We start from the raw sequence: 17,555 nt of genomic DNA, 5'->3' as shown, positions 1-17,555 counted from the left end.
TTATGTATTCAATGGTTAGTGATGGTTTGTTTGTCTTTAAAATTAATAAAAAAAATATAATTTGCTATGGTTGAAAATCTTCTTGGAGATTAAAAATAAACCAGGATTAATTAATGATACTATGATTATGAAATGTTCAGTGCAAGTCAGTGACTAAATGTCACGTGCTCTGAATGCCCAAACTCTCAGATTTGATTTCGGGCATTCCAAACAGGTTTGGGAAAAATCTTTTGTCTGAAAATCTTCAAAGTTGCTGCCGTTCAGTAAATAGGCAGATGGACCAAAGATCTGAGATTCTTTCCTTTGCTTAATACTAATAACCAAAGCCTATTGCAGAATACTTTTCTCAGGCAAATGAGTTTGGGATTGTTGTTGTTTGCAAGATTGACAATGGAGATGCACAGGTTTCTCTATGATGGAATGCAAATGCTGCAAAAAATTAAGTATACTGTGCTGTAATATATCCCACACATGCCTGGTTAAACTTTTTCTGTAAAAAATTATAGACCTTTAAAATGGAAAGAATAGCCTGAAATATGAAAGCACGAGTGCAAATGAGCTAAATGCAAAGCAGGTTACTTCATTCTTCCAACTTCAGAGAGGGAGAGAAATTCAGGCATAAGAGTAGCAACATTTTTTTTTTCCAGAATGGAAAAGTGAATTGCTTTTCTCTTTGATTCTGTCTGGGAGGCTAAAACTGGGGGCAGGAAAGGCTCAGGGGGGCGGATGGAGCTTTTTTGTTTTTTTATCCTGTGTGGGATGAAAATGCTTCACAATCCTGTTCCTTCGTCCCACATGGCCCAGTTGTTGAATGTCAAATATTTTCTTAATAACATGATTGTTAAGTCCCTTCCCACACACTGCCCACCACTGCTCTGCTCTTGGCTTGATGCACCTGCGGTCCTTAGCACACTGGGCCAATTCACCCACAGTGCAGCGGGCATCCCAGAGAGACCATGCAGATGAAAAATATCAGGAATAGCCTGTGATCTGTCAGATTGGTATGATATAACGTACACATCTCTCTCCTGCTCAATATGTCATTCTGAATGAACCCCTATTTCTTCATCTCATCAGAAGATGACTCCTGTGGAAGTCACCCAAGGGGAAAATGTCAGGTCCTTATATATAAAAACCTTGGAGAGCAGCATGGTGGCCTAGAAATGAAGACACTCTCCCCAATTCGGAAGGTTCAGAGTTCAATTCTAGGCAGCAACTCTCTATCAGGGTGTTGTTGAAAGGTGTCAAAATGCCTTTCCTTCGAGGATTCGATTTTCCCGCTGGGAGAGCTCCGGCGCAAGGATACGGACAACTGCTTGAAAGCTGGATCTTTTTATTTTTCAGGAAGGCGAGGACAGCAAGAAGTCTGCGTTCCTGGGCTAGCTACCTTCGTATGGTAAGTCCCTGGTTTTTTATACCCTTTTCTCCTTTTGTGTGTGAATGTTTGTATTTGTGCTTAATGTGTAAAATCCTGTTTGAATTTTGTCTTTATTCCTGCTGGAGGGCAAACTCCATGGGGTGTGGAAGGCAAACTCTGCGGGGTGGTTAGATTGTATTATTGGTTTTTTCCCTAATCTCTTTTAGCTTTATAATGGATTTTCATATTTGTCTGGTGGCAATCTCCTGTCCGTCTCTTTTGTAATTTATATTTTTTGTGTCTTTTGTCTGTTTGTTTTGCTTATTTGGTATGTCCTGTGTTTGTAAGGGTTTCCTTTTCTTATTTGTCTAGTTTTCTTAATTACTTAGGCTTTTGTCTATAGGGATTCTTTAATGCCTTTTATTTGATTCCTGTCTATTGCTGCCCTGTTCTCCAGGGTGGCTTCTCTGACCTCCCTCAGTTCTCTGTTAAGGGCATCCAGAACATTTATTTTTATTTATTTATTTTATTTATTTGATTTGCCAATTGTTTACAAGATAATAAGTATAAGTGTATACATAGTTGTGAATACATGAAACATGGGAGGTTGAATTCAAGCCTTTTGCTAGGGTACAGGCTAGGCTATTCAAATTTCTAGAATTTCACACTGCCAATCCAGGTACCCCTACCAGGGATATTACCAATGAGACATATTCAGTTTTGGTGAGAAGGGAGACTTTGGAGTCATAGTCTGAGTCTAGGGTTTGGAAGGCTCTCCTGTGTCGTCTCTGTAAGAATGGCATAAGCATGATTAACCTTCCCAAGGTGCAAGGGCCGTTGGTGGCATTTGCAGGAAGGTATGAGTAGGCTTTTAAACCACAAAGGAAAAACCACCCTGGTGGGAGTTTCAGGTAACTATATGAGAATGATATGGTCTCTGTATAGTTGCGTTTTAGTTCTGTGTTGCTAAGACTGGTGCATTCTGTGACCCTAGGTGTGCTGCACCCAGTGACATTAAAGCATCTCTCAGAGGTGGTTACTGCAGCAATGTGTAGGGTGTACATGGTGTGGTCCTTGGTTTTTGTAGAGTGGCCCCAGCTAAAAATGCTTTCGTAGGAGTCAGGAAGGTTTCTAAATGTGGTGTAGTTAAGGATGTTATGTGGCCTAGTTGCCACTCCCATTAGGCATGTGGTTAAGATGTCCTTGACTGATTTCCCTCCTGCTAAGCAAAAGTTAGTGGTGTTGAGTATTTCTCTTGCTAAATATTCCCATACGTTTCCTTTCTCTGGGATAAGCTTAGGTTCCAGGAACGCAGTTGCTTGTGTTACAAGTGTTAGAATTGTTACAGATAATAATACATAGTATATATTGCATTTCATGTTTCCCATTGCTAGATTCCTTTTCTTCCGTTCCCCCCCCCCCATTTTTTTTGTACAATGTAAAAAAGTAACAATGTAAAAAAAGGGTATAGGTCAAGTATCAAAAATTACTTAAAGGTATGGCTAAAGTCTCTTCCTTGTTAAAAAAAAAAAAGGGGGTGGGGAGAGAAAGAAAGAAAAAAAATGTAGAAGGTGAGAGAATTTTTTTTTTTAAATTAAAAAAATAAAAATAGAGTTTTATAACTCAGCACCTGGGAGTCCAGTTTTGAGTAATTCAACGTGTGCACTTGGTTCCTCACAGCTGTGTGTCTCAGTGGTGTTGAAGAATGCTGCAAGCGTCCAGTGATCTGTGTCTAGATTTTTCTTGAGTTTGATGGGTGGGATTGATTGTGGTGGAGTTTGGCTATGGTCTATGACTGCTGGCTTTGCCAATGTATCCAAGTGTCTCATTCTGCAACCTTTATGGCGGTGTGTGTAGTTAGTAAGACTTGGTAGGGTCCTTTCCACCTGGGTTGTAAAGGTGAGGTTCTGGTGAAGAACTTGATCCACACCAATCTCCCGGCTCATATGGATGCAGGGCTTCTTCCAGGGGTAAGGTCTGTGTCAGCGCACTCTGGGTCCAGAGGGTCTGTAGTCTCTTTTGCAGGGCTGTAAGATAAGAAGAGAGAACCCTAGGCCTTGTAGGGTATCAGGGGGGGGGGTGACCAAAAAGGATCTCAAAGGGGGAAATACCTATATCTTGTCTTGGTCTGGTTCTGATATAAAAGAGGGCAATTGGGAGAGGTGTATCTCCTGACAGAGTTTGCCCAGTAGGGTCTTCACCTCTTTGTTTGCTCTCTCCATGGCTCCTGATGATATCGGAGAATAGGGCACAAGGAGGTTTTGGGTAATGCCCAGGGCCTGAAATATATGTGTGAGGACTTGTGCTATGAGGGGCACGCATGGAGGTGGTCCATGTTTCACTTGGATAGTAACAGGTGTTGCTCCTTTAAGTAGTCCCACTTCTGATGCATCCCAGCCCCATAAGGAGGGTGGCAGGCTTTTTAAATCTTCATGAAGCCCTGTGTTGCTGGTTATCAGCATGATTGTCTTGTGTGTGCCTTTTCCTGGGATCTCTAATTGCAGCCCCTGTTTGCCACATGTTATGGTAGCTCCCATTTTACATAGGAGATCCCTTCCTAGTAGGGATAGTGGCGACTGGGGGCAAATAGTGAATGAATGGTGTACTGTGAAAGGTCCTAGTTCTACTGTTACGTTGTGGGTAAATTCTACAGGGATTATTCCCCCCCCACTCCCATTATGCTATCCCAAGCCCCTTTAGCCACTGAAGCTTTATATTGTGGTTCAGTAATTAATGAGGAGGTGGCTCCAGTGTCAACTAAGCAATTGTATTTTTTTCCTCCTATAAGAATGGTGACAGTGGGTTCCCCTTCAGGGCTGTTTTTTAGCCCGTTAAAGGTAGCCATGAATTGAGGACTTCCGGTTTGCAGGGCTTCGGCGGCAGGCAGGAATCCGCGATCGTGCGTGGTTTCTGCCTGGGCTTGCCGCTGGAGCACCCCGAGCCAGCTGGCTTCGGGGCTAAGCCACCCCGTAGAGGTGGTGAAGAGGGGGGAGATCCCAGCAGGGTCGAGGAAAGCCGTATCTTTCCTCCTCAGCTAGCTAAACTCCCTTTCCCGAAGGTGGTAAGAGCGGCGGTCAGAAATGGCCGCCTCAAAGAAGCACTCAGCCGGAAAAGAAAGTGCAGGAGGAAGTTAAGAAGTGAAAGTTTTGGCTGACCGGGATAAGAAGCAACAACTAAGGTGTCCTGGAATTTAAATTTTATAAAAGATACATCGCTCCCAAAGAGGATTCGGAAGCAGCAAATGAAAGTGAAAAGTGAAAGTTTTTTTTTCTCTCTCCTTCCTTACGTTGACAGTGAAGAGAGATGAATGAGAAATCAGAAAAATCTGCTTTGGCACCAATAGGTAATTAAACTGGATAATTAAATGCCAAGGGGACAACAAAGATTTCTGAACACTAAAAAAAATTTTTTTTTGCTATAAGTGGGAAGGGAGAGGAAAAGAATAAGGGCAGGATTTGGAAGGAGGAATCTGCCTGGAATTCAAAAGAATCTAAAGTTAAATCTTAATAAGACTTCTAAAAGATACATTTTAACTGGAACTTTGCAACTAAATAGTAACCCCTGGAAGAGAAAGTGAAAAAAGAAGAAAGTGTTAAAAGAAACAGCTTGTGTGTATTTGGATTGCTTGGTGACTTTGGGACTTTTGGAAATTATATTAGAATGACTAAAAACAATTGGGTGGTTGTTTAAAAAAATTCTATAATGGCATCACTTGTGGATGAACTGAAAATGGAATTTAAAAAATATAAAAAAGAGGAACAAGAAGGGAAGGGCTCTTTTGGCTCCGTTTTTCAATTCTTAGAAATGGCGATCTGTACCTATGAGAAACTACAAGAAAAGACTGCGCAACAAGAAGATTGGGACAAAGAAGAAGCCATCTTTAATGAACAAGTAACTTTATCTGGGGAAGAAAGGGGAAAAGGGGGAAAGAGAATAGAGAATTTAAGACCTAAAAAAACAGCCAAAAAAGGGAAAAATAATGTGAAAAGTGGATATAATGTTAGAAAGCAACAGAAAAGGGGAATACAGAAGAGGGAAATGGAGGTGGAGAGACAAGGGGGTAAAAAGGGGAGAGCGAAGAAGCAAGGGAGGAAGGAAGTGAAGAGAAGTTACAAAGGTTTGGAGCAAGATGTAAAGAAACAGGACTTATTCAGAGATAATGGATGAAAATTTAACTGAAAAAGCGATTCTGCAAAGGTACATAAGATTGTATTGTTATATTTGTGTTAGAAATAATGTAAGAAAATTGGAAACAACATATGATTAAAAAGTGGGATAAAATAGTGTAATTCAGTGAAACTTTTGTGAACAAAATAAATGAAATGAAATAAATGAGAGAATTGAATTAGGAAGGAATGGGAACATTTTAATTACTCAATGTTTTATAAAATATAAGTGAAATGGGGGGGAAGTAACTATGGAAAGTTTATAAGTGTTCCCATAGAAGTATGATACCTATTTGAAAAGTAATGTGTAAAATTTTTAAGATTTAAATGAATATTAATATTAATGATAGAATTGAATTGGTATGGATTGTTGTTTTAATTATATTATATATTCATATATTTTTTCTTTTTTAAAATACAGTGTGTAGTTTTAGAATGTACCAAGCAGAATCCGAACGGAAGTTATGTATTATATTAAGTGTTATAATTTTAGGGGAAAGATATAAAGGCGTCATACTCCAATCAGTGATTACAGGAGAAATTTTGTTTAATGAGAAAAGATAATAGACAGCTGAAACAGGACAGACAAAGAATATAAGTGTAATGATCTGAATTGAGATGAAATAAATAAAATAAAATTAAGAAAGTTAAAAGAGGGGAGAAGCTATATATAAAATGTAGAATGGTAATAAGATATGGAATGGTATATAAAAATGAGCATGAACTTGAATTTGTGTCTGTACGAAGAGATGTAACCCAGGATTATGCTGCTTTCAAAAAAGATGTTTTATGTTTTTATGTTTTATGTTTTGTTTGTTTATGTTTGTTTTTAAAAATCAATAAAATTTTCAACAACAAAAAAAGGTAGCCATGAATTCAGTGTTTTCATTCTCATGTTCTAGTCAGGAAAGGGGCATGTCATTTTCCCTTCTTTGCTCCCATTGAGGTCCATTCTGCTTTATCACAATGCCAGCATTTCCTTGAATTATAGCAGGTTTTACCTGGCGTTTGTCTGGCATCATGTTGCATTACAGCAAACATTTTTAAGTCCTCATGTCTTTCTATCCTCCTTTTCCTATCTTTCTCCCTCTCTTTCAGTTTGTCTCTTTGATCATAGACAAAGTTAGCGATCCTGCGCAACTCTGCTATTTCTAAGGTTGGCCAGTTAGAGACAAAGCGGTGGAAATGCTCTTTGACATCCACGGTGGACTGGTCCACGAAGGCTGAAGCTAAAATCCTTTGGTCCTTCAGGCAGCTAAGGTCTAGATAGGCATATGCAATAGCTGCTTCTGACAGGTGGACCCAAAAGGCACCAGGGTTTTCCTTTTCTCTTTGTGTTGTTTTTTGAAATTCTGACCAGTTTAAAGGCTTTTTACCTATTTCCTCTAAAGCTTCTAGTAAGTTATTTTTTGCTCTTGTGTATTCATCCCAGTGATTGGTATCATTGTGTTGTGTCCCTGACTAGCTAAGTCTTCAACCTGGTCCGCATTTTGAGCGGGACCATCTTACTGTTCCCATTGGTTGGTGCCGTTTGACAGCAGACTATATAAGGAGCTGTCAAACGGCATCAGCTGGAGGCAGTGGGGCTCCGGCTCCAGCCAGCCGGCTGCCAGCCCAGCTGGGCAGCCACGTTAATCTGTTACTGCTTCAAATAAAGAAACGTTATTCTTCAGCTCCTGTGTCTGCCTGGTGTGTCCGTCTAGACCAATACAACACTGGCGACGAAGGTGGGATGTCAGAAGAGACACCCAGGCAAGAAGCTAAGTCACTGAAGAAAGAGCTGAAGCCACAGAATGTCTGGAGCCGCAGACAGTCTCTGCGCGCACCAAATTTAAAGAGCCTCCTCAGCTGAGGAAAAGAAAGTCTCCCTGAGCTGAGGAAAAGAAAGTCTCCCTGAGCTGAGGAAAAGAAGTCTCCCTGAGCTGAGGAAAAGAAAGTCTCCCTGAGCTGAGGAGAAAGTCTCCTGAGCTGAGGAGAAAGTCTCCTGAGCTGAGGAGAAAGTCACTGCCTGACAGGCACTCTAGCCTCCGTGCGAAAGGCACCCCGTTAGCGCTACAAAAGCGCAGAAGTCTGAAAGCCTCCCAGCCGAGGAACAGGCGTCGCCTCAAGGCCCGTGAAGGCTGGCGAAACCCCGTTGGCGCTACCAAAAGCGCAGAAGTCTGAAAAGCCTCCCAGTCGAGGAACAGGCGTCGCCTCAAGGCCCGTGAAGGCTGGCGAAAAAACCCCCACCCCGTGGGCGCTACAAGAGCGCAAAAGCCTACAGCCTCTAGCAGAGGTCCAGACTTCGCCTCAAGGCCGTGAAGGCCGGCGAGACTACGCTTCCACCCTCCCCCCACCGCTCCGGCCGCCGTTACCGTCGCTGCCGCCGCCCGCGCGACCCGACAGCCGCTCCCGCCAAGGACGCCGGCGCCTCCGCTGCAGCCGCTCCCGCCCGAGGGCGCCGCTGCGGCCTCCGCTCTTCTGCCGCCGCCCGCGCCTCCGTTCTACCGCCGCCGCGGCCTCGCTACCCGCCGCCGCGCGGCCCTCCGTTCTTCTGCCGCCGCGCCGCGCGCGCATCCGCAGCCGTCGTCTCTCTCCGCAGCCGCCGCGCGCCTCTCCGCTGCAGTCGCCTCCCGTCCCGGCCGTCGCCGCCGCTGCCGCCTCCGCCGTGGCCGCCGACAGCCCGAGCGCCTCCTCGACTTCCACGGCTGCCGAGCGATGGGCCTACTGCGGGTGCAGCTCTTCGTGGGCCTGCTGCGTTCAGCTCCAGGCCTTTTCTCCATTTTCAGGCTTTTCACCATTGTGGACATGGGTGCAGCCATTGGCTCTGCAGAGATGCAGCCCCTCCGGGGTTGAGCAGGGCTGGTGTTCGTTTCCATGTTTCACTGAACTGTTGAGACCTTTCTTCGTTCTCTCAGGTTGTTAAATAAAAAATTCTCTCTGCCCCCCCCCCTTCCCAATGACTCTGGGGGATGGATTCCGGTATTTAGGGGGTGGTGGGTGTCAGGCGTTGAACAAGGAGGTGCGCACCCACCATTAGAGTCCTTCCATGCACCCACCTCCAGGGTCTCTCCCACCTGGGCTTGTCTCCCTTGACGTTAGCACTACACTCCCCAGGGGGGCGAAAGCTAGGTGGGTGGGAGGTTGGATTGTCACTACCCTAGGGGGCCAGGAGAGCACGAAGGCCTGCTCCCTTTTTTTCAGCCTTAGGCCCTGACCATCATAGTCAGCTCCCTAACTCAGTGGTCCCCACATACCCCTTCACGCAAGCCACAGCTAGACCTGCCATCTCTGCAGCATTGGTTCCAAGGCAGGCAGCTGTCAGTATTTGACCCACAACCCTTGGGATGTGGGGGCCCCTATTCCGGCACAGGCGGGAGGTCACCTGGGCAGGGTGCTTGCCACGTTTGTCAGGGTCTCCTTCCCAGGCCAGGTGCTCCTCCCTGGCTCACTAATTCAATTTCCTTGTTATACCATTGTATTCCCAAAAGGCTGGGCAGCGCATGCCCTTAGCTAGGGGAAAGGGGTGTTGTGTCCCTGACTAGCTAAGTCTTCAACCTGGTCCGCATTTTGAGCGGGACCATCTTACTGTTCCCATTGGTTGGTGCCGTTTGACAGCAGACTATATAAGGAGCTGTCAAACGGCATCAGCTGGAGGCAGTGGGGCTCCGGCTCCAGCCAGCCGGCTGCCAGCCCAGCTGGGCAGCCACGTTAATCTGTTACTGCTTCAAATAAAGAAACGTTATTCTTCAGCTCCTGTGTCTGCCTGGTGTGTCCGTCTAGACCAATACAACACATTGTAGTCCCAGTTAGGGTGATGTACTGGCCATGCGATGCGGGCTGGGGCTGCCTGTCCAGGGATAGTTGGTAGTTTAGCTATTTGGTCTGTTTTTTTTCAAATAGTTTTAATAGTTCATCTTTCATTAGAAATACTTGTAGCAGCTGGGTCATATCACCCCAGGATGGATTATGGCTGTCTATGATAGATTTCAGGGTTTGAATTACTGTTTGAGGATCAGCCCTGAAAGCTGGGGTATCCTTTTTCCAGATGACCAAGTCAGAGGCAGAGAAGGGAGTGTGGGTAAAAACATATTCTAATTGTCCCCTATTTCTGCCTGGCACTGGTTTGCTTAAAAGGGGAGCCATAATCCGTGCCTCAATCTTTCCTTCCAGGGAATGGGTTTCAGGTTTTTCCGGATCTTTTCCCTCGGTCAGGTCTTTGGTCCTAGCCATCTCAGCCCAGCAGTACCAATAGGGTATTTGGCTGGGTTTAATGCGTGTTCTAAGTGCTTTCAGGGTTTTATAATCTAAAGCAGGGATCCCCAACCTTTTTGACGCCGCGGCCCGGTACCGGCATCAGCTGGGCACCGCGGCCCGGTACCAGCATCAACTGGCGCCGCCATCTTTTTTGACGAAAAAGTGCTTCCGGTGACCTCACCGGAAGCACTTTTCGTCAAAAGATGGCGCGTATGAGCGCTCCGGTGAGCTTTTGGGTAGAAATGGCTTTCTACCTGGAAAAGCTCACCGAGGTGCTGCGCCGCCATCTTTTTGATGAAAAAGTGCTTCCGGTGAGCTTTCTACCCGGAAAAGCTCACCGGAAGCACTTTTTACCAAAAAGATGGCGGCGCCAGCAACCAGCGGACCCGGTAAGAGTTGTTCCCGGACCGGTATCGGTCCGCGGACCAGGCGGTTGGGGACCCCTGATCTAAAGTACCGCTATCAGGCCAAATTTGTCTACCCGTTTCATCTCGCAATAAAGCCCACTTTTTACAAATTCTTTTTGCTTCTTTTTTATGCATTCCAGTCAGGACAGGCACTTGCCTTTCGTCCCAAGCCTCATGTAATTTATCCAAGGGGGTCTCTTCCATTGCCCTCAAGCTACAACTTCCCATATTCCCTACCTGATGTGGGGATTACTTTGGTTTAGCCGGGCTGCAGCCGTCAGTTTTCAGACAAAAAAGGTCTGGAAAGGATTCCGGTTTCCCTACACACGGAGTACGGGCCCCTTTCTTTTAGGGAAACTCAGCCATCAGTTTTAAGAACCCCCCCTAAAAAACGGGGATCTCGGAGGACCGTCTGCCCCCTAGCAGCACCGTTACGGGCCCCTCCCTACACCAGCCATCAGTTTTCAGATCTCCCTTAAAGGCGGGGATCTGGAAGGACCTACTCTGCTTTTTAGACAAACTATTTCCAATTTTGTTTGTCAGCAGCCGGTACGGGCCCCTTCTAAATGCACAGGGCTTTGCTTGTGAGATGCACCAGGACTATTTTTTCCTGCTTTTTATTTATTTCCTAACACCAGTTCCTTTTGCAGCCCGCTTGGTTTTTCTTACGTCCTTCAGAAGGACTCACACTCTGTGATCACCCCTTGCGTTCCCAAATCCAGCCGGTCACGGCTCGTGTTTGAGCTAGCAGCTGGCTGGGGTGCAGCTGGCAATCACGGAGGAGGTGTGGTTCCGCTGTTTTCGCAGAGAAAACCCACAATCACACACCTGGTACACTCACGCTTCCACTCCCCTCCCTAGTAAGGTTATAAATTTGAAGCGGTACTCACCTGCTTTCAAGCAGCTGTTGAGCGGAAAAGCCCAAGGACTCCCTTTACTACCCTATACCTTCTGGGCTGGGTCCGTGGATGTTGTCCCTGGACAAAGAAGGTCCATGCCGGCTGGGTTTGGATCTGCAGGCCGGGTCCGGTGGCAGGGTTGACTGGAAAACCTTCATGGTCGCCAATTGTTGAAAGGTGTCAAAATGCCTTTCCTTCGAGGATTCGATTTTCCCGCTGGGAGAGCTCCGGCACAAGGATACGGACAACTGCTTGAAAGCTGGATCTTTTTATTTTTCAGGAAGGTGAGGGACAGCAAGAAGTCTGTGTTCCTGGGCTAGCTACCTTCGTATGGTAAGTCCCTGGTTTTTTATACCCTTTTCTCCTTTTGTGTTTGAAAGTTTGTATTTGTGCTTAATGTGTAAAATCTGTTTGAGTTTTGTCTTTATTCCTGCTGGAGGGCAAACTCTGTGGGGTGCAGAAGGCAAACTCCACGGGGTGGTTAGATTGTATTATCGTTTTTTTCCCTAATCTCTTTTAGCTTTATAATGGATTTTCATATTTGTCTGGTGGCAATCTCCGGTCTGTCTCTTTTGTAATTTATATTTTTTTGTGTCTTTTGTCCGTTTGTTTTGCTTATTTGGTATGTCCTGTGTTTGTAAGGGTTTCCTTTTCTTATTTGTCTAGTTTTCTTAATTACTTAGGCTTTTGTCTATAGGGATTCTTTAATGCCTTTTATTTGATTCCTTTTCCTATGTAAGTTTGTTCTATGGCTGGCCTGATATTCCCCTTTGGCTTTTCCTGTTTGAGTGACACTACTGTCTTCGTGAAGTTCCCTTTCCACAGTGTAAAGAGAAAATATCTGCTGTGAACTCTGCATAGGTGTCAGGAAAGGCCTCTGGATGGTAACGGCTTAGCTCCATTCAGTTGCCCTGACTCCACCATGAATAAAGGGATTAAAGAGTCATAAATATACAGTATATATAAACCTCCCTACCTCAAATAATGCAATTCTCCCTTGGATAATTTGCAAAGAGTGAGTCTTCCAGGAATGGATAGACGATTAGCAAAAGCAAAACCTGTCCTCCCAATTCAAACTTTACAAGCATTTTTATATCACTAAAGGAGAGTAAAGGGTTAATTCCCCACCTGCTAAAGGAGAGTAAAGGGTTAATTCCCCATTAAGTCCTAATTGTTCTCCCACCCAGCTATTTGCATTTCCAAGGATATGGTCACTAAATAATGAAAGAAAACTTCTAGATGAGCAACTAGCAACAGCTAATGTAGCTTTCATAGGATTTTCAGGTAGCTATTACAACTGCTGAAAAGCTAGCCAGTTTTTACTACAGAGAACAAATACTGTTAAGTGTGGGAATTACTCCTTGTTCCTTTGCGTATGTGCAAGGGCAACGGGCCTTCTGGTAGTTGCCTGTAACACGAAGCAAGGAACAAGGTCAGAATGTTGCCATTTCTTACCCAGGATTGTAGCAAACTTAGACTTTACAGCTTTGTATTCTTATATGGCATTTTGTGTGATGTAATGCGTTTGTAAAAACACACTAACAAAAAATTGCAACGTTAACAAAGATTGCTTCTAATAAAAGAGGATGTCAGAGTTTGCCCTGTGCTCTCATCCCGATCTTGCTTCATGGCGTCGTCTCAGTGTTTTCATTCATGAGAGGCCAGTGTTATCATTCATGAGAGACCACCACAACTGGTGACCCCGACGTGATCATCTGTGAGGTGGTACGTCTTTGGACCATCCATACTCATCGGCTGGCATAGCCTTGGTATACCTCATCCCTGATTTGATCGCAGGCGATCGCCGTGGATCCCTCGTGAGTATGGGTGGAGGATTCTCTCGGGACCAGAAATTGCACATTGAGGAACTAAGAGAATTAACCAAACCATTTTTTTTACCTTTAAAAAGGGGGACTTCCTTCATGCCCCCCTCACAAAAACCTCTATTGAGGAACTCCTAGAATACATTTGGCAACACTGCCCTTTTTATCCGGCTAAAGGCAGTATCAAAACTACAGTATGGAAGGAGATTGGAAAATACATTCATGCAAGTCCAAAAGCCCCTTCATCTATATTAATTGCTTGGAGGGTGGTTTTTGAGGCTATCTCCTTTCTAGAGCAACCCCTACTTGCCCCCCTTTCTGGACTCCCTCCCTATGTGAATTCTGCTGTACAACTCTTGCCCCCTGCTCTGACGCCTGTGTCTTTTAAACCGGCTGCCCCCCTGGAGGCAAATGAGATCAGTAAATCTCTCCCCACAGCTCCTAAAAATCCATCAGGAGATGTCAAGGTGGGAAATCCTAAAATAAATACACCCCATGCTGGAAGAGTTCAAACAGCTCTGCAAGTAGCTTTTCAAACAGGACAGCTGGAGGGGGGGGGAGATTGACTCCATGCAATTGTTTTCCGTTCAGAGACAAATTGATAATGCAGTAAATTTACAGGCTGTCTGGAATCCACTGCCTTTATCTCATTTAAAGAAATCTGTGAGGGAGTTTGGCATTCAAGGTCCATATGTCCAGGGTTTGCTTCACAGTCTGGGGCAAGCTCAAAAGATGATTCCACAAAATTCCTGAAAAGTATGACTTTCTGAATGATACCTTCTAGAAGAGGAAAAAAGCGGCAGTTTGATGGTGCTGAAAGGAAAGCTTACCCTCTTTTCCTATGGAATAAATAAGTGAATATTAAGAAACCTATTTTTTTTTAGGTGAAAACTGGCTTTAAGCGATGAGTGGGAAGAGAGAGGACTAAAAATATATATATATATTTGTATGCTAAGACTTTGTTGGAGGAGATGCCTTAAGGATTTGAAGACTAAAATATATTGCAATAAGATTTTAAGAAACAGATTTGGACTTTCTTTTTCTCTGATTGATACTACCCCAGGAGGAGAAAGTGAGAACTCTGCCTTGGTTTGGACTGATTGATAACTTTGGGACTGTTTTATTTTTTTCTTTGGAATATTCTGGTTGTTGTAAGAAGAAAGAAGGGGAAAAGAAAAGAAAAGATTTATAATGGCTCTTTCTATTGAGGAACTGAGAAAAGATTATGAACAAGCAAAAAAAAATGGTAAAGCTGGTTTGAAAGAAGCCTTCCTTTTTTTAGAAATGGCGCTTATTAACTATCAACAAACATTACAACAGATGAAGACAGCAGAAGAAAAAGAAGGAGAGGAAGCCATTTTTAATAAATTTCAGAACTCGACCAAGAAAGAAGGAAGAGGGAAAGGAAGAGAAATAAAGGACTTAAGATTTAAAAAACACTTAAGAAAGGGAAAAATAAGGTGCAAAATCAATATAATGATAGTAAACAAAAGGGAAAAGGAATACGACAGAGAAGGGAAGCCAGTAAGGCAGAGGCTAGAAGAAAGTGGGGTAGAAAGGTTTGTTGGGAGAAGAAAGAAAGGGAAAAGGTGGAGAAAAGTTACAAAGTTTTGAAATTAAATGGGAAAAAAGGAATCTTTTTTAGGGATAAAGGATAAAGTATAATTTCTTCAAAGAGATTTTGCAAGGTACATAAGATGATATTGTAGTATTGTATTAGAAATAGAAAACTTAAATGGTTTAAGAGTTGATAAGAGATTAAAATGTTGAAATGTTTAATAATGATTGGTTTTAAAATCTAATAATATGAGGGGAGGTTTAGAATATTGAGTTTTAATTAAAGAGTTTAATAAGATTATGGTATCGATGTTATTATAAAATTTCTATTATAGTATTTGTTTTTAATATTTAGATCTATTGTTTAACTATGTATTTAATTATTCTGGATGTACTATTCAGATAGAATGTACCAAGCAAAATCGGATTGGGTATTGGGCGTTATTTTAAAGGTTAATTTGATTAATTTAGTGGGGAGATAGAAAGGCATCATACTCTGATTAGTGATTTCAGGAGAAACTTCTTTTTTTTTTTTTATAAGGAACGAGACAAAGGGACAATAAAGAATGGACAAAAGATACAAATATAATGACTCAAATTAAGATGATTAATTAAGATAGAATTAAGAAGAGTGAAATATGTGGAGAAGTTAATATAGAAGACTTAGAATGGTAAATAAAATAAGTAATGATATGTAAGATGAGCATGAATATAATTGAAGTCCATGAAAAGAGAGATACCTGGGTCCAAGTTACTTTCCAAAAAGATTTTTTTAATGTTTTGTGTGTTGTTTGTATATGTTTTTTTGGGGGGGGAGAATTAATAAAACCTTGCAGAAATATAGAATGAGAATAATGGTAACTAAGTCAGAAAGAAATAGATGAAATAATAATAATAAAATTGAATAAGAGTAAAGAGAAATAAAGAGAAATTGGATAAGAGGTTTTTGTATGTTTATATGGAAATGGTTTAAAACAGAATTATAGTTTATCTGACTTGTTAAATTTATAATGGAAAAAGGTTTAAACATGTAATGGATAATGATGATTTGTGTGTTTTGAAAATTAATAAAACTTGTTTAAAAAAAAAAAGATGATTCCACAAAATTGGAAAGAATTAATGAGAATGATTTTGAACGGGACACAATACATGGTATTTGATGCAGAATATCAAAGAGAAGCAATTAACAGAGGAAATAATTTAGAGGGTTTGTATATACCTGATCAAATCTATGGGGCAGGGCAGTTTGCAACTAAATTTGCAGCCTTTGCTCGCTCGGGTGTGGAGCGGCAGGCAATAAGTTTGCAATTTTATAACATGGAGACCTTGGCTGTAGCTTTGCAAAAGGGTCTTAAACCTACTGGGAATTGTTTCAATCGTGGGAAGCCTGGCGATCCCCAATGCCGGGCCCCAGAGGGAGGTGCTGCTCTTTTTCGGAAGAACTGGCCTTGCCTCGATCCTCAGCTTCTATGAAAGGTTTTTTTGTGATTCCAGGGATTATTGATCAGGATTATACAAATATTATAAAAATTCAATTTTATTCAGATGTACCTGCTAATCTTGCAGCTAGAATGACTCACCCTCATGCCCTCCTCAAAGGAATCTCTGTGGTTCCTGATCTGCTTCATCCTTCCTCAAAACTCTCAGCCATTAACCTTTCTTTTTTTTAACAAATTTTGTTAATTTTTAAAGACATACAAAACATAAATACACAGAAACACAAAACATAAAAGCATAAAAAATCTCTTTTCTGAAAGTTGCTTAGTCCCGGGTCAAAACTCTTGGTACAGACACAAATTCAAATTCATATTCATTTTGCATACCATTCCATATCTTATTGGCATTTTCAATTTTCTACATAACTTCTCCTCTCTTTTGAATTTTCTCAATTTTATTTTGTTTATCTCCTCTCAATTCGAATCATTTGTCTTTCTTCTTTGAAGAAAAACTTCTCCTGTGCACTGAATGGAGTGTGATGCCTTTATCTCTTTCCCCTATATTTATAATACTTAATATAGAACACATAATTTGCATTGGGATTCTGTCTGGTGCATTCTGAAATTGTGCAGTATTGTTAAAACCAATACAGGTTTATTCATTAGTGTTGATGTTCATTTGTGTCTTGAACATTTGGTGCATTGCTTTTCAGTTAAACCACATCACATATTATAGATCATTATTTCATTGCAGTGTTCCCCCTTCTCCTACTTCAGGTCTCTCATTTCACAAAAGGTTTCGCTGGGATAACATAGTCTAATCATTAATGTTGACAATCATTTATGTCTTAAACATTTTACCCCTTTTGGTTAGATATCATGCCTTTGTGGGAACACTTATGCTTTCCAAAATTGTTCCCCGCCCCCACATCCCATGTCTTAAATCATTGTTTCATTACAGTACTCTCCTTTTCTTGGCAGAAGTTTCACTAGCTTATACTGAGTGTTTTGTCACATTTTGAATTGCATGTTGTTTCCAGTTTTCTATGGTTATTTCTGGATGCAGGTGTAGAAGTGCGGTCTTGTGTGCCTTTCTGGAATCCCTTTTTCAGTGGAATTTGTCTATTATCTCTGGAGAACTTCTGCTTCTTTGCATCTTGCTCCCCACCATTAAGGCTTCTCATCTCTTCCTTTCTCCCTTGCTTCTTTTTGTAAAAATTGGAAAAGAGTGCCAAGGACATCTTTCCCTTCTTGCTTTTCTTTTTCATATTTTTGATATACAAGTTTCAGTCCATCCACAAGTGATGCCATTGTGTAGACATCCCTCGTACAATTACAACAATATTTAGGGGCTATTAATTGGACCCGTCCCTATTTTGGCAACACTACACACATGCTCAGCCCCCTGTTTGATGCGTTAAAGGGAGGAACCACTCCAGGGGATAAAATTACCCTTACAGATCATCAATTAAAAATCACCCAGGACATACAGCACATTATGCAGAAAAGGTGGGTCGACCGATGTCACAACAATGCTCCTATTTCCTTAATCTTGCTTAATACCCCCTTCTTACCTACTGCTGTATTAACCCAAAAGTCTCAGCATACTAGCAACCTCCTTATCTTAGAATGGATACATCTTCCTCACACTCCTAAAAAATCTCTTAGTACAAA

The 17,555-nt window shown here is 42.4% G+C and overlaps 1 protein-coding gene across 1 annotated transcript in view; it reads left to right on the top strand.

Annotated features, from left to right (window-relative positions):
* Nucleotides 1–909: 909 nt before the first annotated feature.
* The window catches only part of NAB2 (NGFI-A binding protein 2), a 47,745-nt gene continuing 31,099 nt past the window's right edge, over nucleotides 910–17,555 (top strand). The window contains exons 1-2 of the mRNA XM_087956507.1: nucleotides 910–1,396; nucleotides 11,346–11,398. Of these exons, the coding sequence (XP_087812633.1) occupies nucleotides 1,250–1,396; nucleotides 11,346–11,398 (200 nt within the window). The 5' untranslated portion in view covers nucleotides 910–1,249. The remainder of the gene's footprint in view (nucleotides 1,397–11,345; nucleotides 11,399–17,555) is intronic.

This window comes from Notechis scutatus, chromosome 2, assembly GCF_049901735.1.
Source record: "Notechis scutatus isolate UNSWTSFEM ecotype Mainland chromosome 2, rNotScu1.2, whole genome shotgun sequence".
Lineage (NCBI taxonomy): Eukaryota > Metazoa > Chordata > Lepidosauria > Squamata > Elapidae > Notechis > Notechis scutatus.
This window is presented reverse-complemented; position numbering and strand designations above follow the sequence as displayed.